The following is a 23243-nucleotide window of genomic DNA, read 5'->3' on the forward strand; positions in this document are numbered from 1 at the left end:
TTCTTGTTTCCTCAAAACAGAGAGATCCCCGTCCCTGTGGATTTGTCATGGCTTTAATTTGGCATGCTATTACACATATTTAAGTCCCATTCTCCAGAATGAGATTTTTAGATATGAACTAACTGTGCCAGCTATATTTAAGTCCACATCTTGGACATTTCTTACAAATATACTTACCCATGTCTGACTATCATCATTTCATAGGTCTGTATTATCTTTTCTATAAACACTTTAACAGGTTGGACATTATGTGTTTTACAGCATTCATATGCACATTCTAGAAAATCCTGAAATATAATGATAAAGAGTTAATAATATGATTAATAAATATTTTACAATGATTTTATTATTTAACTATGCATAGCAAGACTTTGAACTGAAGTTTGCTGGCATACAGAAATAATAATGTGACATCATTATACAATTAAAAACAATCAGCTAAACTAAGTAAAACTGGCAAGTATTGAAATAATAATAATTGAAATAACTGTGGAACAATTCAAATATACTCACTTTGTAGTCAGCTTCAGGGAGCTTAATACCAGGGAATAAATCACTTGTAATGCCCATAAAAAGAGGTATGTCATGTGACAAAAATTTAGGCTCATTTACATCCTTGATTGATCGGAGAAGCTGAAGAGAACAAAGCAGCAGAACAATTCAGAAAGTATATTCTAACTGGTGTTACAAATATGACTTTAAGGAGGAATTAAAAACAAGTTTTCATAACAAAATGTGCTGCTAGTATTTTCTTCAAATTGTAATTAATACACAGGAAACTGCTTATACTGAATCAGACCAGGTCTATATTATCTACTCTAACTGGCAGCAGCTCTTCAATGCCTCAGGCAGAAGGAATTCACATCACCTATTACCAAATCTCTAAAATGAATCTGGGACCTTCTGCATCCAAAGCAGATGTTCTACCTCTGAGCCATGGCCTCACCCCAATTAATACAATTGCTTTGTCAGTGAACAATTCTCAAACATGCACAGACTTCATCTTGCCAGAGGGAGGGCTGCAGGAAAAAGAGGTGTGCATAGATCTCCTAATCCCTATAAAGGCATTTAGTAAACAAGTCAAGAAGGTCTGTGTGACCTTGGGCCAGTCACTCTCTCTCAGCCTAACTTACCTCACAGAAGGGCTGCAAGGATAAAATGAGGGTCATGTATGCTGCTCTGAGTTCCTTGTAGGAAGGACAGGATTTAAATGTATTAGAGAGATGGACAGATTTAGCATACTTGTAGACAAAAGGGTTTGTAATTGTCCATACTGAATCAATGAGGCTGGGTGAGTATTGAGAGAAAGCACAGGGGTGCGTGGGAAAAGAGGAATCCTTTAAATGCAGATCCCTGTGAGGGCTGAGGAGGAATCACAGGGAGATGCAGCTGGAGTATGCTGTCACTTCCAGGGCAGAAGAAGGAACAAGGTGACGCAACCACTTTCCCTGCCAATATGAGGCCTGAGGATGCCTGCTGGGGGAAGCAGGCAAAATGACAGATGGTTGGGTGGGGGCACTGGTGAGGGAAGAGCCTCTTACAAGTAGAGGAGCGCCACGAGCCTTACGAAAAAGAGCTATGCTAGAGGCTCCATTCAGACATCACTGCAGGTTGTGAGTCAACTAAAATTAGGCATGAACACAGTTTGTTGTTGTGTGAAGCATTTCCTTTGCTCCTTCTATCCTCCTCCATTTTTTTTGTAATGTCCTTAAAATTGTCAGTAATACAGTACTTACCAGTATATCTTCATTCTCTGTTGGGAATTTCAGTTTGAGGTTGCCAGCAGCTATCAGTACAGCTTTGACTGCACGCATACCATAGTCATAATGGAACTGAGATGAGAGCTGTTCTGAACACAATCTGTACGTCATTACTATTTTCACTGATAATGGCTTGGCATTCAGAAACCCATAAGAATAAAGAGAAATTTCAGCAATAAGGGCATAGTTAGGAACCATCATGGCCACTGTTCGGAAAAGGACCTGAAATACATATCAAAATTTATAATTTTGCAATACCAACAGGCAACAAAAGAGCATACTCCAGAATTCTGATTAGTTCTAAAGCTACAAAAAAATTAACCATTTCTCCCGCAATGAACCTCCCTAATTCAAAAATGCGGATATAAGTTCTGTCCCCCTCTCAGACCCATCTTATCCTTGAGAAGTTGCTTAGTCTGAACTCTTCATTTGCAAAAAAAAACTCCTTTAAAAAAAGCCAAGAGAGACAAAGACCTCAACTGTATTGTTGTGTGAACAGCTACTCTACTCTCACCATGTGGACTTCTTCATCCAGTGTAAAGTCAACCTCAAATCCAGACACAGAACACAGGTAGAACACAGCAGCCCCACACATACATGAAAGAATTGGCTTTGAGATCAACATTTGCAGAGAGTAATTTAACCCTTCTCCCAACAGTCATGATGAAGAGCAGTCATCGTCCTCTCTCTAGCCCCTGAACTTAGGAAACTAACAATTTGTGAGAGGCCTCTGATATGTCTGTCGTCCCCCCACCCCCACCAGAATACAAATAGTGGACAGTTATTGCTGGAGAGACAAGAAACTATCTCCACTCTGTTGCTTGAGCTATATGGTGCAAATTTCACACTCATGTCATTATTACAACATTAGGAGAAACTAGGGAAGCCAATCAGAAGAATATGTCATCATGAAATATAAATGCCTTCCCACATGATGTGGACACAGATTTTGAAATGATTTTAAGATAAATGCCTTTTAAAAGCAAGATTTGGAATTACTCTCAGTCCTCATATTAATTTTGCTATTTTACCTTCAGATTGTCAGGAAGTTCTGAGCGACCTGCATAACCTGGATTCATGGTAATAGCAACAAAACAATTGGGATTCAGTTTCAACTCTGTCCCTTCAAAATTGAATATCTCTAGTTTCAGTTGTATAGCTCTCTGGATGCAAAGAATCTGCTGAGCTACCACAGACAGCACTTCCAACTCAATGCGATTGAATTCATCAAAGCAAGCCCAAGCTCCTGAAGATGCCAGACCTTTGAAAAACTAAAAAATAAAAACAAAATTGATAACTTTGATTAAAATGTATATATATTTAAATTCTATACTCAGAACACAATTAAATCTGTTTGGGAGAAATTCATATAGGGCAAACAAATTCAAATTGGGGCAAATAAAGTACCTATATTGGAGAAAAGGTGACTCTGGGACATCTTTGTTTATGAGTCTCTCAAACTTTAGGCTGTGTACAAGCAGTTATTTACTGGTGCCATGGCATTAGCCTTAATCCAGCATTAGTAGCTTAATAATGCTATGAAAGATGAGGGGGAGGAGAACCTGTGTACTCCTTTTTCCATACATTGAGTGTGATTCCTGTGAGCACCTACTGAACAGTCTGCAAGACATTAACCTGTGGAACGGTCAAGGTTTAAACTATTTTAAAGTGTTCTTCTACAGACAGACAGACAGACAGACAATATAAGGGGAATACCCTTACAGGAAACTACTGGACCAGCCGCCAGTATTTGACCTCTGTACACAGTATACTTGTATGAAACCAAAGACCTAGTTTCTGTACTTAGTACTCTCGTATGAAACCAGGGACCATGGTACAATACAAACAGTGAACACGTATACTCTGATCAATGAGGCTCTAAAAACCCTCTTTTGAGTCTCCAAGAAAAGCTATTGCCTTAAACATTTGAATTTTAGTTCTACAGTTTTGATTTTTACAAGATGCTTTCTATATGTACATGAGCAGAGCCACTCCACTTGGTCACTGGGGAATTCTCTGCAAGTGCTTTGTTTGACACTGAGGTGAATGGTATGATTACTGAACTCACAGAAATTTGTGTAAGTGTAACCCCTATGAGGTAATTGGTTTAGCCCAGCAGGGCGGAGTCAGTAGTAGAGCCAGGTAGCTGAGGAAGAAGCTTTTTGCTGGGGAGCTGAATAACAATTCATACGCTCTTATCACCTTGAATAAGTAATCAAATGTTGTATGTGAACAATATGACTTTAAGTGGTGTTTGTGTATTGTGTTTGGTTGATGTTACTGGGATTATATTATTTTTGCAGGGCTGTAATTCCCCAAGAAGAGGACAGAAGCCTGGGCTACAGTTGCTTTGAACTGGAAGGATAGTGAAAAAAAGACTCTATCACCTGTCTGAGTCCACTAAGTTGAATTGTTTACCTTTTCAAAGCTGTGTGGTTGCACTTATGAGTTTAGTTAAAGAAAAAACAGTTGTATTGTATTAATTGTTAAAAGGTTTTTAAAAGATTTTTTTAAAAAAAGAATGTTTGCTTCCTAAGCCCCATAGAACCCATACAAGGAGAAGTTACAAAAGCACTAGGGCTCCACAGAACTCTGGAATGCAGTGCAGACTTTTCTTTTCCTAGCCAATTTCTCCTGAAGAATATTTTTTCTTCCACTTATAATTAGAAACAACACATGACATTACATTATCCATCATACCTATTACAACAACCAGACTTCAACACTTCAACACTTCAATATTTTAACATCATCTATTCTACTCTATGATTAGGAAGGATGCTCTTAGCGTACTGCTAAGTCACTGATATTTATATCTGCTTTTAAAATAAAATATATATTTTATAGGAATATAACTTTACAGGTGGAGGCCTGCAAGAATTTTGGGGGGGGAGCATCTCATCTTCCACTCTCCACCATGCCCTCTTTCCCTTCCTTGCCCCTCACAGCCTCTCCCCTTTTCCTACTTCCTTCTCTCCTTCCCACCCACTGTTGTCTGCCCCCTTCTGTCTTCACCTTCCCCATTCCCCACCCCCCACAGGCAGTCTCTGCCCATGGCCCAGTTACATGATGCCAGCTGAGCCGGGCCCAGCTACATGGTGGTGTAAGGATTGCAGGGGTTACTTCACTTTGCCTGTATTCCCTTGACACACTATTTCCTCTTTCCCTCTTCCTGGCAGCCTCTATATGCCCACCTTTCCCTATGTCCTTCTCTCCTTTAAACCCACTAAACCTAACTTTTATGTGCCCGCCATCTTCATCTATATTTATTATTTTAGTTCATTTATATGCTTCCTTTCTCCCCATTGGTGGCCCAAAGCAGCTTACATAATTCTCCTTGCTTCTATAGTATGCTTACAATATCCCTGAGAGGTAGGTTAGGCGGAGAGTGTGTGACTGGATCAAAGTCATCCTGTAAGCTTCCACAGCAGAGTGGTGATTCGAACCTGGGTCTCCCACATCCTACTCTGAAACTGTAACCACTACATTACACTAGTTTGGGGGGGGGGGGCTGCTGTTGAACAGTAGCACTAGGGTAACAAATGAGAGGCACCCCAGGAAAAATCGACATGCAACAAATAGAAGAGAAACCCGCAGCCGGGGATATGAAAACCTTCCATATTAAAAGAAGACTTTATGTTCAACAAGTCAATTTTAAAATAATTTTAAAGAAATTTTTTAATAGTTTAAATATGGTGAATTATAAAAGTGATTGGTGCATATAATAGTCAGTCATAAAATACATACGAAATCCAATGCAAATCCATCAGTATAAAGTCTACAAAGTCAAATTCACACTTAAAGGTGTACACAATAAACAGCTTCTTGATTTAATTGTCACTGGCTGTAAAAGTAAGTCCTATATTGAAATATCTCAAATCCCATATTGTAGTATATTGTCTTTTTTTATTTTTGCTGGTGCATCATGGAAAAACTCTTGTGCCATTATCCGGAGAACGACGGTAAATAGAATCCAAAAGTGAATTCCAAGGTGAAAACTTACACAATCCTAATTTTTGTTTTCCTTTTCCAAAATGGACCGTGACCTCGGGGGTGTGAGAACTGGACTCTTAATTTCTTAAAAAAACTATTTAAAAATTGACTTGTTGAACATGAAATCTTTGATTTAATACTGAAGGTTTTCATATCCCTGGCTGCAGGTTTCCCCTCTATTTGTTGCATGTTGAACAGTAGCAAGCAGCTAGGTCTGGGTGAGTCATGCAAGTCACATGGTATCAAGTTGCCCAGTGGTTGCTTCTGGGCCTGGCTCCAATGAGTCCTCCCTCATAGGCCAAAAGAGCCATGGAAAGGGCCCTTCCCCCCTGCCTTTTTCTGAAATAACGTAACCTGGAATATTGGCTAAACTGTTATAGTTGCCAAACAACAGCCACTGAGGACATCTGGTTAAAGCTATAGGTGCCCCTTTCTTCATCTAGGTTTTTTTTAAAGCCCCAATGTTTTCTTTAGATTTAAGATTTTTCTGCAAACCTGGAGCGTTTTTTAGGTGTGTTGGAAAATCTGTGTTTTCCGTTTATGGATCCGGTCTTCATTCTCTGTTGGATTTAAGTATACTCCAATCAGGGCCACTTGGCTATTAGTATATAGGATAGCCCTACAGTTCCCACTTTGCCTGGTATTATTTGCAGAAAAGGATAGTCTTTACTGGAGCAAAACATATTACAAATAATGAAGCTGGCTAAGATGATATCTCATTCTAAAAGTAGTGACACTTCAGTGAAAGATAAATTAAATTAGCAATTTAAAACACTCCAAGCCCATTGACTTCAGTAAGCTTAAAAGGGCCATACTCTGTTTAGGATTACACCACTAGTGATTTAAAAACTACACTGTATGCTCTGCAAGCAATCCAATTTATATGACTGAGACTACTGAAAACCTGCAAAGCAAACTGTATAGTTCTGTGTACAGTTGAATTGTCTAATAAATGTATCAGTGATCTTTATTTATGGTCAAGCTGCTGATATTTTTAGAAATGAAAAATTGCATAAACAATTTGAACTAGGAAATCACACATAAATACTTGGGCCACTTTACCTTTCCCATGGCTAGGTAATCAAGGCCATCAGAACAGTTGAAGACTACACATTGCACAGCAAGAGCTTTAGCCAAGTCTTTGGTGGTCTCAGTTTTACCTGTGCCTGCTGGGCCCTCTGGAGCTCCACCAAGATTTAAATAAAATGCTCCAATCTAAGAATAAAAGTCATTCATGAAATCTTTCAAAACATAAATGCTGCCACAGTGTTTATGTAGAAACAAAATTACATTCAGTAAATTGTACGAACTGTTGTATAAAATTTGTGATGTCCACTCTTTTAAAATTACATATAATTTAATGTATTTAATATTCACACCCTCCCACAAAACCTTCATCTTTCCCTTTGTTCCCTCTGTCTCACACACACATCTTTAATTTATTTAATTGAGTTATATCTCCCCTTTACATTTATATGCTCAAGGTAACTAAGAAAAATCTACAATGAGATTATTACAAATCAAAATGATAAAACAATGTAAGAAAACTATCCTTGAAAACTGCAAATCCCCATCAGAGAATGTTATTAACACTTAAATCGTAGTGGAATTAAATAAAATTACACTTTTCTGGATTGCGGGTTCTGAAAAATCAGAACATAAAGATCTCTGCGTGCTACTATCTTATATGCCTGAGGATATGCCACATAATTTGAGATGTTCTAACAAGAAATTTCATATAAAGACATACCAAAGTGCGATAACATCGGTCTGTGAGAGGTGTAATGACAAGACGAGGGGAGTTGCCAAGATATTCATAAGCATATTTTACATTGCAGTTGATAATGCGCACCCGCACATTCTCATACTCCCAGTAATATCGCAACTGAGCAAGCCACTGAAAATCTGTTTCATGTAACACGCCTGGTAATAACACAGAGAATATAGTCTTCAGTCTCAACATACTCTGTCAGGGTAACAGGAAAGTAAAACAAAATGTTTTGAAACTGTGGATCTATTTCAACTTGCTGTTAAAGAGTTTGTTTGTAGTCCGCCTTTCTCACTGAGACTTAAGGCGGATTACATAGTGTGAAATTAGTACAATCAGTATCAGGACATTTCCATACAGTGTCAAGGACATTCCCATAAACAATGTCACAGGATTTTACAAAGATATAGCATTAGCAAGGATCCAGTACAAAGTTGAAGAATTGCTGAAACAGAACATAATCAATTCTAGGACTGACATTAGATAACATGAAGCACAGGTAATATATAGAAGTACATATTCAAAGCAACAGATAATATGCAAGGCAACATAGTGGTGAAGTCTATGGTCCCTAACTCATTAGCGAAGCATCTGAGACCCCCTCCCTACAATACTTCCCTCCTATCTGAGTAAAAAGCCTTTTTGAATACTTTGGTTTTGCAACGTTTGCAGAAAGCGAGGAGAGTGGGCGATCACCTGACCTCCTCAGACAGGCCATTTCACAGGGTAGGGGCCACCACAGAGAAAGCCCGTGTATGGGCAGCTGTTGATTTCGCTCATGTGCTGGCTAGCACCTGCAAGAGACCCTGTTCAGATGAGCAAAGCTGCTATGGAGGAACATAGGGAGGGAGGCGGTCCCATAGGTAATGCTGGGCCAAGGCCATGAAGTTTTGTATGTAATAACCAATACCTTGAACTGAGCATGGTAACTGATAGGAAGCCAATGGAGTGACTGTAGGATGGGAGTGATATTCATGCTCCTGCTTGCTCCTGCTAACAGTCGAGCTGCAGCATTTTGCACCAATTGGAGCCACCTAGTTAACTTAGATGGGAGACCAATGTGTGTTTTAAAAAAATTAAACTAATAATATTTTAATACAGAGAGGATTAAAGAAAAACATAAGAATCAGACAATGCATTGCAATAAATCTGGATTCTAATTTATATTGTGACAATCATGAAAACACGCTTTTTAAAAAATTACATACCACTTTCAATCATTTCCATAACAACATCTCTAGCATGAACATCAATAGTAACCAAAGCTCCTAATGTAGTTCTTGTTTGTTTAGACAACTTCCCTCTTACAAGCTCTACAATGTCATTTAACTGGAGCTGAAGGGCACTGTAATAATTCCTTAAGCCCTGCAAAGTGAAAATAGATTATGAGCATTTCTGAATAAGGGATCTCTCCATATTGTTATTCATGTTTTCACAAACTTGGTAATGTACATGTATTATAGAACTTCGTGCTGTCCTGATCAGGTTCATATCCCCACACTGCTATGAAACTTGCTGGGAGACCTTGGGCCAGTTGCACACTGTGATGATTTCAAGTAAATGTGTTAATGTATCTTTAAATGCTTGGTGAGAAAGGTGGAGAGTGGGGGTGAAAGAGAGGGATGAGTGAGCAATATGATTGGTTGATGACTGAGAGTGTGGGCGGAGTGAAGGCAGTTTAGACTGAGTGGAGAAAAAAGTTTCAGTCAGAAGAAAGCAGGCTAGCTGTGTGCTGCCTGAGTATGTTGAAATATTTATGAGAGAAATATAACCTGTGTGGAACCTGAACTGAGCATGTTTGTGAAAGGACACTCAGTCAGGGAAAGAGAGGCCAGCTGTGTGCTGCCTGAGCAGGTTTAATATTTCTGTGAATTAGAGTCAGAGGAAAGCAAGCTAGCTGTGTGCTGCCTGAGGAGTTTTAAACATTTCTGTGAGAGAAATATTGAGTTGAAGAAAGAGGCTGTGTGTGAAGCCTTAGAAGAGATCTGTGTGAATGAGGTTATAGGAAGTAACTTTAAGAACCGAGAACTACATTTATGAAACCAATACGCTTCTTGACTAAATAAATGTCTCTTGCATTCAATGTTTCCCATTATTTTAGGTAGGATTATGTCTCTATACTAAAATGGTGAAAAATTAACAAGCATGAAAGGAATCCTGTGTGTGTGAGTGAACACCTCTCTGAAATCCTGTACTTAGAAACAATTGCTGGATTGCATATCCTGTAGGAATCTACTAGGTTTCCAGTATTTATAAAATATTTGTAAAAGACTGTTAATGCTGTATCTCTGATTATGGCACTTGATTATAAATGCTCCTCTAAATATTCAGTGGTGAATTATTTCATTTGTTTTAGGACCAATTTTTAATTGTTACACTCAATTTTATTTTGAGAGGAAAGGAGGGAAATTAATATAATTTTAATGTAAAAATATATATCCCATGTTGGCAGTTCAAAGCAGTTAACATTACTATGAAAATTAAAAGCCTACAACTTTAATTTTATTAAATAAGAACAAAACAACCAATAAAAAACAACATACAAACTGTCATCATACCTGTGGGCCACTAGCTATGACTTCATGTACTTCACTTGTCCAGAACATTTGTGAAACACAGAGAACTACTTGGCCTGGCCATTCTCTCACCCAGTCTTTTCTTTCTCTTTCTGGATATGCCTAAGGAAGTTAACGAATGATACTGCCATTATACAAATTAATTACTCGGTGCAATATATTCAGTTGGTAGCAATGATACAATTGGACAATCAATACAGTTGTGATCATAATATTTAAAATGTCACCAAACTTTCAAAATAAAATCAGACCACCTTTTTACAATTCCTCAATTTGGCCACAAAGCAGCATCCTGCTTTAAAAAGTGCATAGTCTTAAAGTCACAATAGTACATATATTATTTTTTTAATTTCTTCATCTTACTGTTTTCACAACCAAAGTCATAAACAGCCAGCCATCACCCACTAAAAGGGAAACCAAGAGTTTACTGCCAGAGTTACAACATGATTTTACTCTAGCAACCAAAAATTTAAGCACACACAAAGTTACTTGTTTATCTTCATCTCTTAACAGTCAAGAAAATTTAGCTTTAAGAGAAATAAAATTCTGCTTAAACAGAGGAAGAATAAGTTTAGCTCTCCAGTCTAAAAATTCAGGACGCTCCAAAAGAATATGATCTCTAGTATCAATTTGGGTAGTACCACAAGTCACAGAATTTGTTAGGGTATAGAATACCTCAAAAACTTCCCAACAACACTGCTGATGGCAAGGAGTTCAAACGCGTAAGCAAAAATGCCCTTCTATGCTTTGGGAGGGTTAACTCAAACAAATAAATTTGGCATTTCCAGTGGAGGAGGGATACCAACTGAAAGAGAAGAGCATACTCTGTGAGCTCTAACCAACATGCTATTATAATCAAGATCCCTCAAATGTCTTTTGACGAACTTACTCAATTAACTACTACTCATAGTTTCTATCATATCATGGGTGTTATCCAGACATGATAATTTATATTCCAGATATTTATCCCAATTACTCCAGCATAACTAATCCAAGGAGATCTGGATCTAAAAAAAGGTTTGATTTCAAAATCCTAATTTTTAAGTTAAATGTTCTCCACCAAGCCTTTGTTTCATAAGACATTTCCCCAATCTTGGCTATTCCTGACACACATCTTGTTGTTCCCAAGATATTGTGAAGGAACCTTAATAATGTTCCATCAATGTTATCTTTTACCACACTGAGCCATAATCTACAGCATACAGCGATTGCCCAAAAACTTTAGCGCTGAATGCTTTAACTGTTTCTGGAACATAACATACTTCAGAGGAGTAACAGAATCTCGAAATAGCCTTCCCAGTACTCATGGCTGATCTTATAACAGAATTCAAGAAAGATTCGCTTGAAATATAACTCCTAGATACTTAAATTTCTCTACTTGCTCCATAAACTGACCTGCTACTGTCCATGTATACTTCCTCATCCATTAATAGTTAGGTTCTTTTTAGAGCAATATTCTGAGAAGGAGAGTTTATGCAAGCCTACCACAGCCTACCTCCTCTTGAAAGGAGGGCTGTGTCATCTGAGTACAGAAGACACAGCAATTTAATATGAGCTAGATAAGGCAAACGGAATTCATCTCTGGAAATATGGGAGCTTAAATTATTGATATACAAATTAAACAACAAAGAAGCAAGGCTACATCCTTGCTTCACTCCTTTATTCTATGCTATATCTCTGGTCAGTTCACCAGAAGGACTACATCTTACTTGAGACTAACCAATTTTATTGTAGCATAAGCTTCCGAGAATCAAGTTCTCTTCGTCAGATGCATGATACAAACTGGTCAAATACAGAAGAGGAGGAGGGAGAGGGGAGAGAAGGGGACATATATCAGAAGGGGACAAGATGCAATTAGCGGGGAGGCAACCAAAACATTCCTTTGCTAGTAAATGTAAACATCTCCTTTTGGCGTGGAGTCAGTTTGCCGTGTTAGTTTGCAGCAGTAAAAGCATCCAATTCCTATGTAGTATAAGCCTTCGATAACCACAGCTCTCCCTGCCAGATGCATCTGACAAAGAGAACTGTGGTCCCCAAAAGCCCATACCAGGCAGTGGCGCCTGGTATGGGCTTTTGGGGACCACAGTTCTCTTTGTCAGATGCATCTGGCAGGGAGAGCTGTGGTTATCGAAGGCTTATACTACATAGGAATTGGATGCTTTTACTGCTGCAAACTAACACGGCAAACTGACTCCACGCCAAAAGGAGATGTTTACATTTACTAGCAAAGGAATGTTTTGGTTGCCTCCCCGCTAATTGCATCTTGTCCCCTTCTGATATATGTCCCCTTCTCTCCCCTCTCCCTCCTCCTCTTCTGTATTTGACCAGTTTGTATCATGCATCTGACGAAGAGAACTTGATTCTCGAAAGCTTATGCTACAATAAAATTGGTTAGTCTTAAAGGTGCTACTGGACTCTTTTTGATTTTGCTACTACAGACTAACACGGCTAACTCCTCTGGATCTTACTTGAGCTGTAGGCTGATCATATAGTTGAAACAAAAATTAAAAACGCTTGTCAAGACAGAGATGATTTCTTCAGCTTGACCCATAATCTCTGCCTAGGCACTGAGACAAAGGCAGCTCTGAGGTCCATAAAGGCCATGGCCAGCATGCCACCCTTTGAGTTAGTATATTTTGCTATTAGAGTATGACAACGATCAACTGCATTAACACCTCTACGGAATCCAGCTTTCTTTTGTTCCAAAATGGCTTCATCCTGTATCTATAATAGTTTCTTGTAAAGCAGGGAAACATACAACTTTTCCACCATGGACAACAGACTTATAGGGTGATGGTTACATGGATCTGTTGGATCACCTTTTTTATAAATAGGAACTATTATTGCATAGGAGAAGGCATAATGTCTGTCTCATTAATCTGCGTAAAAATAGAAGCCAATATATTGACCCACCAGTCAGCATTTACTTTTTGTTTTTTTAAAAAAGAGCTGTTCTGTTCAACATTCTGTTTCTAAAAGCAACCACTTAGAGGTCTCTAGCAAGTCAAGAAGTAGAGCACAGTCCATTCCACCCCCCACACCTGCAGTTGACTACCCCTGAGGTTTGGGTACCCAGAGGCCTTTGAATATGGAAGTTCTACTTAGCTATCAGAGTTACAGATTATTGGCAGACATTGGTGATGGAGAGTGCCCTCAAGTCTTAGCTGACTTATGGCAACCCCTGGTGGTGTTTTCATGGCAAGAGACTAACATGGGGTGGTTTGCCATTGCCTGCCTCTGCAACCCTGGTCCTCACTGGAAGTCTCCCATCCAATTATTAACCAGGGCTGACCTGGCTTAGCTTCTGAGATCTGACAAGATCAGGCTCTCCTGGGCTATCCAGGTCAGGGCATCAGCAGACATTACATCCATGAATAAGCCTTACTCCATTTTAAAGCCACAATATCATCTGACGCCAATCCCTGTATATTAATTATGTACTGAACAAATAAGTACTCCTTTTGCCTCCTGAATCTACTACCCATTATTTCATTGTAAACTCCTGAAAGCTAGTATTATGGGGGGGGGGGGAACCCTCTATTCATTCTGTTCATGCCATTAATGATCTTATAAACTTTTATATTCTCCCACTATCAAATGTTGTGTTTTCAGCTTAAGATGCTCAAATATCTGCACCTCTCCTCAAACAGAAGTATATGGGGGCTAGCCCAACAACAATGCCTAAGGCAAAACTCCCACACTGAAATGGGGTGTAGGTAGGGGGCCTGCAAAGGGACCACATTCCAGTGGCCATAAACTATAGGCACCATTAGTCAGGAAGTGCTAACAACCTGAAAGGCAGAAAACATCAAATACAGCTACCACAGCTACCACAAAATGGCACGCCTTAGGACTTGCAAGGTGAAGAGGACAGTCCAAAGCAGACATCAGATGTCAATTCTGTAGTGGTGACTCCTAGGCCCAGCTAGCTTAGGATCTTGCAGGAAAAGAGTTGCATATGGAGGAGCATGTCAAAGGTAAGGGAGACATTTAAACCACAGCAGCACTAGGCTAATGAGAAGTTGAGGACTTCTCTTACTGAAATAAGTCTAAGTGTTTGCTGACACTTCCAAGACTGATAAACAGACCAACTTTTACTGGCTAGCCATTGGGGTTCCTGCAATATTTAAAATATAACTTAAAACAACAAACATCAACAAAATACAGTGTCAGTTACACATAAAATATTAAATTCATTAAACAAAGTGATAATATGCACAATCAATACAATTATGGCTTACATGTGAGGCCTTATTCTTGCAGACTACAAGGCAAACATGTTTTTAAAATCTTAACTTTAATGTTGCTTTCTATCTGAAACAAGCTATTTTCTACCCCTCCCCCCCAGACCCCCCCTTTTTAAAAAAGTGTTACATTGGGCATCTCTGGTAAAAAAAGCATTAGTGATAGGCATCTATAAGACTGACAAATTTATATTGGGGTTCTTTAAGAATTCCTGAACATATGTAATCTGGATCTTGTTGATTTTTATTTGTGCAATTCTAAGCCCACTGAATTCAGAGGACATAGAAGGGTATAACTCTGCTTAGGATTGCACTATTAATTTCTTAGCCTCTTCATTTAACATAGCTCTTTAGAAGCTTTCCTAAACATGGTGATTTGGGCACGGGTATCTCTCCATCAGCTTATACAATGGAGACCAATGCAAAAAATTAATTTAGTTTCTCAGTAGCACCTTCCTTCAACAAATCTTTCATATAGATTTCCCCAGAATTTAAGAACATGCAGCTGCAAGTTGTACAGCAAAAGATTCATATCCAGTATGTGTTGCTTTCAGGTGAATATAAACACGTTTAAAACATTTTGTCCTTTCATTTTTCTGTAAAAATGATTAAAATAAATTAAATGCTTTAGTTGTCACACTCAGAACAAATGCTCTCAGCAGTTTTAAATATTACAACCATGAGCTATGTAATCCCATGAAAAATTCTCATTTGCTTCATTATTCTTATTACATTTTCATTACTTTCTGGCCCCAGTAACAATAGTTTTTACTTGCTTAAATGTCAAGAAGAGAAAGCCACAAGGCTGTTAACACTAAAAGAAAATCGCCTGAAGCTAAACAGGCAGGTCTATGCGTATCTTGCAAGATCCACTCTAGTGAAAACATACCAGCCTTGATCTTGCAATGACATCATGAATGCTCCTCAACATGATGTCTTCCACTTGTATCAGCCACTTTTCCACAGCCCCTCGAGCTTCAGAGGTTGAGATAGTTGAAATCAGCTCCACACGTTCACCTTCAGTGCTGTACATTGCCTTGATATCCAGATTGGAAAGAAATTCCAGTTTAGCAATACCTTCAAAACATTTTTTCAAATGAGGCTGGACTCTGAGAGGGTCTTTAGTCTCCGACAGGATCTCCAACATTTCATCATTGGATAAGAAGAAAAAGCTACAAAGAAATGGCAAGCACACCAAGTTATTCTGTGTATTTGTGTGTATTTTGTGTCAAATTAACAAATATGGCATATTCTAGCTCGATCATGAGCACAATATAGCATACCGAGGAAAGAACAGACGCTTCTTCTCAAGATAAGCATTCAATCCTTTCATTATTTTGTCCAGAAGTTCATTACAATTCTGAAGCTTTTCTAACAAGCCAGTTAACGAGGTAGCAGCAAGAACCTATACAAAAATGGCATGGTCAGTATCCATATCAGGCATAGTATAGAGTAGAACTCTTAATGCCCAAAACATCAGTAAATGGTCCCAGAAAGGCCAACAGCTGCTTCAGAAGTTTTAGAACAGCAAATGAGTGTACAGACTACATGCATATGCAGAAAGGAGCCACAGGCAACCCTAGTTCCTGGTGTATGCATTCATTCATTCAGTTCACATAGAAGGAAACACACATTACAGTTTCACTGTTCACATGTAAACCATTTTGCAGGGTATATGTACAAAAGCGTAAAATAGGGTCCAAAGAACTATTTTCAGGCATTGCTTCAAGGAATCAATGACAGCAGTAAGATTAATGTATTAGTGGTGCAAAGCAACACATGGTGCCTCCTTGCATACTTGCATAGTTTGACTATGGAGCATATAACATCAACCTTACAACAACAACATTAGCTTCAAGTGGATCTTTAGGACCAGTTCAAGGCACTTGTTCTGACCTTTAAAACCTAAATGATTTGGCTCAAAATAGCTTAAAGAGTAACTGGTCCCATATGAATCTACTACAAGGATTCAAATTCTCTTCACGCTCCATAGCCCCTGTTATGGTAATTGACTATTTGGAACAAGACATTTTCCTTGGTGGAACCAAATCATGGACCATCCTTCCAAGACAGATTTACTTATTAGTATTTAAGTACTAAACTAAGTGACTCTTTTTCAAAAACATTTTAGGTTGTTTTTGATGCCTTGATAAGAAGTATGGGTGCCGGGAATTACCCAGGGACACCTTTTACTAGGAGTGCATACCAAAAAATATCCAGGAAATCCAAATCTAGAGTTTGGGGCTCACAAAAAAATCTAGGATTCCTAAAATCTGGGAAATACATCCAGAGGAGTTAGCCATGTTAGTAGCAAAATAGTAAAGAGTCCAATAGCACCTTTAAGACTAACCAACTTTACTATAGCATAAGCTTTTGAGAACCACAGTTCTCTTCGTCAGATGCATCATGCAAGTTGATTAGCCTTAAAGGTGCTACTGGACTTTTACTATTTTGCTACTACAGACTAACACGGCTAACTCCTTTGGATCTATGACCATGGAAAGCACCACATTCAGTCGAATGGAGAGGAAACCCATCAACCTCATGAAGAAACTGGCACAGATACAAACAGACATCATCTTCCTTTCTAAATGCAAAAAACTGGACATTCTACCCAAGGGAGTGTGTGTGAAGAACCCACTTAGAGCCACTTACTGCACAGGCTACAATGAGAAACTATACAACACCTTATCCAGGATGCATCTGACAAAGAGAACTGTGGTTCTCGAAAGTTGGTTAGTCTTAAAGTAAAGTTGGTTAGTCTTAAAGGTGCTACAGGACTCTTTTCTAAAATCTGGGAAAGATTCTCTGATCTGCTTAAAACAGATCAGAAAATCCTGGATGTATTCAGCCATTATTCTCTATGGGAAAAACTATCTCAGGGCTATCTGGGGGGATGAAGGTGACATTTTTCAAGTAAACACCAAATTTGCAGGAAATCTATCCCTGACTAAGTGTGTGCAGCAAAAAAAAAATTCAGGTTTCTCTCTTTGGGAAACCCAAAGTGGGAAAAAAATCATAAATAAGGGATTTCTGAAGCAGCAAGCCACTTCAGGGATTGCTTATATAACCTACTTCGGTGTGCTCCATAAAGATTCGGAGCACACTGACAAGCACACCGAGGACAGGATTCAGCGCCACAGAAAGGGGCATTTTAAGCCCCGAATCAGCTGCTTGGCAGGGAGTTCTGCGCCAGGCAGCTGAATCAAGCTGGCAGGGTTAAAATATCCCTTTCTGTGATGCTGCACAGCACCACAGAAAGGGGCATTTTAAGCCCTGAATCAGCTGCTTGGCAGGGAGTTCCATGCCAGGCAGCTGAAACAAGCTGGTGGGGTTGAAATGCCCCTTTCCGTGGTGCTGCACAGCACCACGGAAAGGGGCATTTAAACCCCTTGTCCCAAAGCTTCCCGAAACAATACAAATTGCTTCGGGAATCTTCGATTTGGGGTTTCCGAAATGGACTTGGCATGCTGGGGCCGATTCGGAAATCCCGAATCTTTGTGAATCAGGTCCAATTTGGGTATTTTTCCTGAATTGGAAACCTAAATCACAAACCCCTACTCCTGACTATCCTCTAAAGAACTCACATAATCACAGAGTTGGAAGGGGCCTTATAGACCTCCTAGTCCAACTCCCTGCCCAATGCAGGATGAGCCCAAGTTTCAGGAAGTTTGGACTCCAGGGTCCAATTCTATGGGCTCATGAAGAAGGTGCTCCCAGACACTCACCATTGTTTCCAATGGGAGAAACATTTCCAAGCAGGGTCTCAGGAAGAAACACACAGGGGCAAAACTGTCAATGGCCAATGGCACACTTCTAAATGCAACCTCAAGCCAGAGAAAGCTCAACAGAATCTAAACAAAGTCCCAGCCAAAACCCAAGTACCCCTTGGATACTCCCAAATGCAAGAAGAAGCCAAACAGAACCAAACTGAAGCAAGGGAATGGATGGAATCCCCTAAAATCAAACTGAATCAAGGCAACTGACATCAGACTGGAGAATCATGTCAAAACAGGGAATTCTACCCAAACCAAACTGAAGCAAGGGACACTGTTGCAACTTAGCTCAACTGAACCATTGTCACTCACAGACACCAGGCAGCCAAGGAGAGCTCCTGTACAGATTGGCCACTCATTCCCCCGTCCCTGCTTCAGTTTCCCTCCTTTCTGCCTCTTCCACAATCCCTCCTCCCTCTTCCTTCTGAAAAAAGCAGAAGCAGCCCAGGAAGGAGTCAGCCAGAGGCTGAAGCCACTTTTCCTGGATTTGCCAAGATTTATCTGGAGGTCTGGATCCGGTTTCCAGGATCAGATCTCGGATTCTCTGATTTGATTCAGGAAAGTCAGATTTAGCCAGATTGGCAAAAATCCAGCTTTCCCCCTCAAATCCTGGATCTGGATTGCACACCCCTACCTTTTGTCCCTTGTGAGGTGGCACCCTGTGAGGCAACTGTGGCACCATGTTCCCTGGGGCACAGTTTCTCTCTCCCAGGGGCCATGCAGACCGGGCAACCCTATGGCTCAGAGGCCAGCCGATCCGGCCGGTCAAGCAGGGATGGCCTGGCCAGCCTGAGGGCAGATCCTGGTGAGCAGACCATGGAGGGCTAGTTCCCTTTCTGGTCCACCAGCCCAGGATGAAAAGGAACTCACCCGGCTCACTCTTTTTGTCTGCATCAGCTGCCTTCCCACCCTCCCTCCCCTGGTCTGGTTGGCCTGCGTTTTTGCAGCTACACAGTATGGACTTCGCATTCATTTGCTTTGTTTTGATCTTTTGTCACAACTTGGTGGGGCAGTTTTGGCATCTGGCTGGATGCATTTGGGGGGAGGAGAGGGCCTGCACACTCATCATCTCCATTTGGGAGGTCCCCTTAAGGAACCTTCGGGTGAAGGCTTCTAGGGGCTCTCAGGATCACTTTGCCCCAAGTGGTTGGGGACCACTCAGTGGGGTGCACCCAGATGGGATCTGTTTTCATGCCATCACTGGGTTTCCCCTCAGCAGGTGGGCTGACAGATGGGGTACTCCATCAGACAGCAGACATGTCATCCAATGCCTGGATCTATTACCCTAAGCCAAGCCAAACCTTTACAGAGGTATCAACAAAGTTATGGCCTTTTTATACCTCAGCTAATGTGTGTCTGGTATTTACACCTCAATTGCCACCGGTTACTGCTTGGGCAGCAATTACTGCTCTGCTATGCTTTCTGTTCTGCCCTGCCAGGTCTCTGCTGCTTTCTTATGTTATTGCTGTTTTATGTAATTTTAATTTGTTTTTGGTTCTTGCAGCCGTTCAGAAGTGTTTAAGCTAAATTATAAGGGCTGGATCCAATGCCTTCCTTGTGCTAAGTAAAAAGTCTTGCTTCAGTAGAATGAGCCTCACTCCTGCAGAAAGAGCAAAATTCATCACCTAAATACTCTATTAAAACTAAGTAATATGGAATCTTAGAACATGGCAGTTACAGCTCATACATGGTATTTGATTAGAAAAGCATTAAATACTTTGAAATTATAAAACAAAATGAGAAAAAACATCTCTTTTGGTACAGCTATTTCTAGAGTAGCAGACTCAGATTTCAATGGAGGGACATAGAGAAGGCTATCACCTGTATGTCTTCAGAAATAAAATGTTCTGCATGTCCTTGCTCAATTTTGTCTTTTGTTTAGTCTAATTTCCTTCTCAGACATATGGTAGTTTTTCTTTAGAATCTACAATTTCAGCATTATTAAACAGGCCTGGAACACGAAGAGCCCTGTAAGCATGTCTGATGTGACTTTCTTGATTTTAATTTTGACTGAAACTCCTCACATCATGGTACATACCACCCTAAGTGGTTTCAGGAATAGCTACACTGGAGTATGAGGTACTGCTTTTGGAAGCATCTCTGCGTGGTAAACCACATTCTATGGGTTGGTACAAGCAAGCTGTAAGCAGAAGATGCCGGTGGTCAACAGATCTTTCTAGCATTCCTCTCCGTCATTTGTTTCTGACTCTGGGATTGTTTCGTCCCAAAGTTGAGAATCCACATGGTCTAATAACCATGCTGGTCTGGAGGCTGCAGAAGTAAACAGGACAACATAGCCTTTTCCATCACTTTCACCAGTGATTTTACTCCATTTCCCCTCCCCCTGTAGCCTCCTGATCTGCATGGCTATTAGTCCATACGAATCCTGCAACCCTCAAAATAAACATTCCTGGGATCAGAAAGAGGTACCGTGAGAAGAAGAGAATGAGAGAAAGATGTAGGATCCTTGCATCTGCAGACAGCAGGATTCAACCCTGCATATTTGCCTCACCTCCTAACTATTGACCTTCATCAATACTATTTTACCTTGGGGTCTTTGGCACAGTATTTCATGATGTCTCTCCAGTATCGGTCCACAGTCTGGAACTGACGCCCTTCCTCAGGCATCTGTTGCATAATATCTTCTGAAGAAAAGATGGGTTCTAAGTAAAGCCACTGAGCTTGTACTTTCAACCACTCATCGATAGTCTCTTGAATTCTAATTAAGCGTTCTTCCCACTCCTTAAAAATACAGTGAAGTATTTGGCATAAGATATCCATACTAAATAAAAATTAAAGCAAGACACAGAAAATAAAAGACTTTGGATTCAGTGGTCATTTCTCCTGAAGGGATTTATGTCAGCAGAGTATACCTTCCCCTCTCCCCTAGAGTCCAAAATGAGTCCCAAAATGCTGATTTTGGGGGACAAGGACCCTTCTCAGGAACAGCATAGGAAGTCAGAAGTCAGCAGTGGGCGGGTGAAGATGAAAATCAGCCGCCCCTTCTGTTTATGAAACTCCTCTGCTGGATCTAAGTTTTTTCCTACATGACCAAAACAGATCATACAAACAAGAGGGAGATTGAAGTATTAATCTGACTTTACTATCCTAACTTTCCTTCAAAGAATTCAGGATGGCACACATGGTTCACCCCTCTCCTCATTTGATCCTCACAATTCTGTGAAAACAGGTTCAGACAGAGATAGTTACTGGCCCAAGCTGAGCTTCATGGCCAGATAGGAATTTGAACCTAAGTCTCCTCAGTCCTAGCTGCTTTCCGTGCAGGGAAGGGCGTGTGTAGTTTCCCTATTGCGACTCTGGATACTTAAGACAGTGCAGCAGCAATGGGGTTTCTATATAGCAGGTATCCCCACAATTTCCCTGCCCCAGTGCTCTATGAAGGTTATTCCCTCTGTACCACAAGGGCAATTTTGCTTTGTTTTAAATCAACAACATAATTACACTAGTGGCCAAAATTGTGGAAACCTTTTGGGAAAAGTGCATTTTTGAGGTTTGATGGCTCATAACACCACTTTTTTGGGGGGGAGTAATACCATAAAATTATATATCAATGGAAAGATAATTTAATCAAGAATGTAATGCAACAAAGTTTGTTCAATTATCTGTATTCTATCAAATGTTATAGCCAAATACCCAGGAAAAGGAAGCACAACTTGCTTAGGTTGATATGAAGTAGCTTTCCTTCATTTGAATGTAGCCATTCAACGTAATACAATTAAAGAAATGGCACAAAGAGTTGACTGGTTACCCAGAAAGCAATATAAAATAGTACTATTAAGTGAACAAGGCTACAGTTATGAAAAAATTAGAAGAAAAATTGGTGGAAACTTAACCAAAGGTGGCGTTTCTAAATTTTTGAAGCGGTATAAGGCAACTCAGTCACTACAAAACCAGACTGGTAAAGGCAGAAAAAGGTGCACACAAGCAAGAGATGATAGAAGAATTGAGAGACTGAGCGTAGGTGACAGAAGAAAATCATTGGGGTGTATACAGAACAAAATGGCGCAATTCAATGTGAAGTTGAGTGCAAGGACTGTTCGGCGCAGACTGGAGGAATTTGGTCTTAATGCTAGAATTCCATGAAAAAAAACATTGTTCTCTCTCAAACAAAGGTTGAAAAGATTAAACTGGGCTAAAACCCATGTTAACTGGACAGCAGAACAATGGGACAGTGTTATTTGGAGTGATGATACCAAAATCTCCCTGTTTGGTAGTGATGGCATAAAATACATGAGAAGAAGAACTGGAGAAGATTTGCATCCTGATTGCATTACACCTACGATGAAACACCCAGTTAGTGTTATGATATGGGGTTGTATGACATCAAAAGGCGTGGGCAGAATTTGCGTGATAAATGGCAATATAAATGCCCAAAAATACATAAATGAAATACTTGAGCCCAAACTGAAGCCTTCCACCGTGATCTTTTCCAAGATAATGAAGCATTTATATTTCAACAAGATTCAGCTCCATGTCATGTTGCTGCTGTGTGCAAAAAGTGGTTTCAAGATAATCATATCCCACTGTTGGAATGGCCTGGGAATAGCCCAGACCTTAACCCCATTGAAAATCTATGGAGCCGACTAAAGAAACTGGCTAGTGAGAAGCAACCCAGCAATAAAATACAATTAATAGAAGCAATAACTCAATTGTGGTTTCACATTATAACAGCTGCAGAACTAAAAAACTTGGTTCACTCCATGGGAAGGCGTTGTAAGGCCCTAATTAAAGCAAAAGGTTACCCAGCTAAGTATTAACTGACATGGCGAGAATTGTTGTATAACTCATTTTTTCTATGTGTTTCAATTTTCTTCTTTATAACTACTGTTCTAAAAAAAAATTCCTTCATAAAAGTTATTGCATTACATTCTTGATTAAATTATCTTTCCATTGATATATAATTTTATGGTATTACTCCAAAAAACAGTGGTGTTATGAGCCATCAAACCTCAAAAATGCACTTTTTCCATAAGGTTTCCACAATTTTGGCCACTAGTGTATAGTACATAATAACAATCAGGTTCTCTGAATTCCCTGCTTCTTTTTATGAAAAGGTAAGTCTATAGTCCCTTTAGTTGTGCAGGTATCTCCACAACAAAAAGGGC

General features: G+C 39.8%; 1 protein-coding gene across 1 annotated transcript in view; it reads right to left on the reverse strand.

The window, feature by feature from the left end:
- DNAH12 (dynein axonemal heavy chain 12) overlaps positions 1–23243 on the reverse strand; it is a 176388-nt gene that overhangs the window by 109549 nt on the left and 43596 nt on the right. The window contains exons 19-29 of the mRNA XM_054976049.1: positions 20665–20859; positions 15625–15746; positions 15231–15513; positions 10080–10199; positions 8730–8886; positions 7504–7676; positions 6816–6968; positions 2792–3031; positions 1737–1982; positions 514–633; positions 178–287 (exon numbers count right to left, since the gene is read on the reverse strand). Of these exons, the coding sequence (XP_054832024.1) occupies positions 178–287; positions 514–633; positions 1737–1982; positions 2792–3031; positions 6816–6968; positions 7504–7676; positions 8730–8886; positions 10080–10199; positions 15231–15513; positions 15625–15746; positions 20665–20859 (1919 nt within the window). The remainder of the gene's footprint in view (positions 1–177; positions 288–513; positions 634–1736; positions 1983–2791; positions 3032–6815; positions 6969–7503; positions 7677–8729; positions 8887–10079; positions 10200–15230; positions 15514–15624; positions 15747–20664; positions 20860–23243) is intronic.

This window comes from Eublepharis macularius, chromosome 4 (assembly GCF_028583425.1).
Source record: "Eublepharis macularius isolate TG4126 chromosome 4, MPM_Emac_v1.0, whole genome shotgun sequence".
NCBI lineage: Eukaryota > Metazoa > Chordata > Lepidosauria > Squamata > Eublepharidae > Eublepharis > Eublepharis macularius.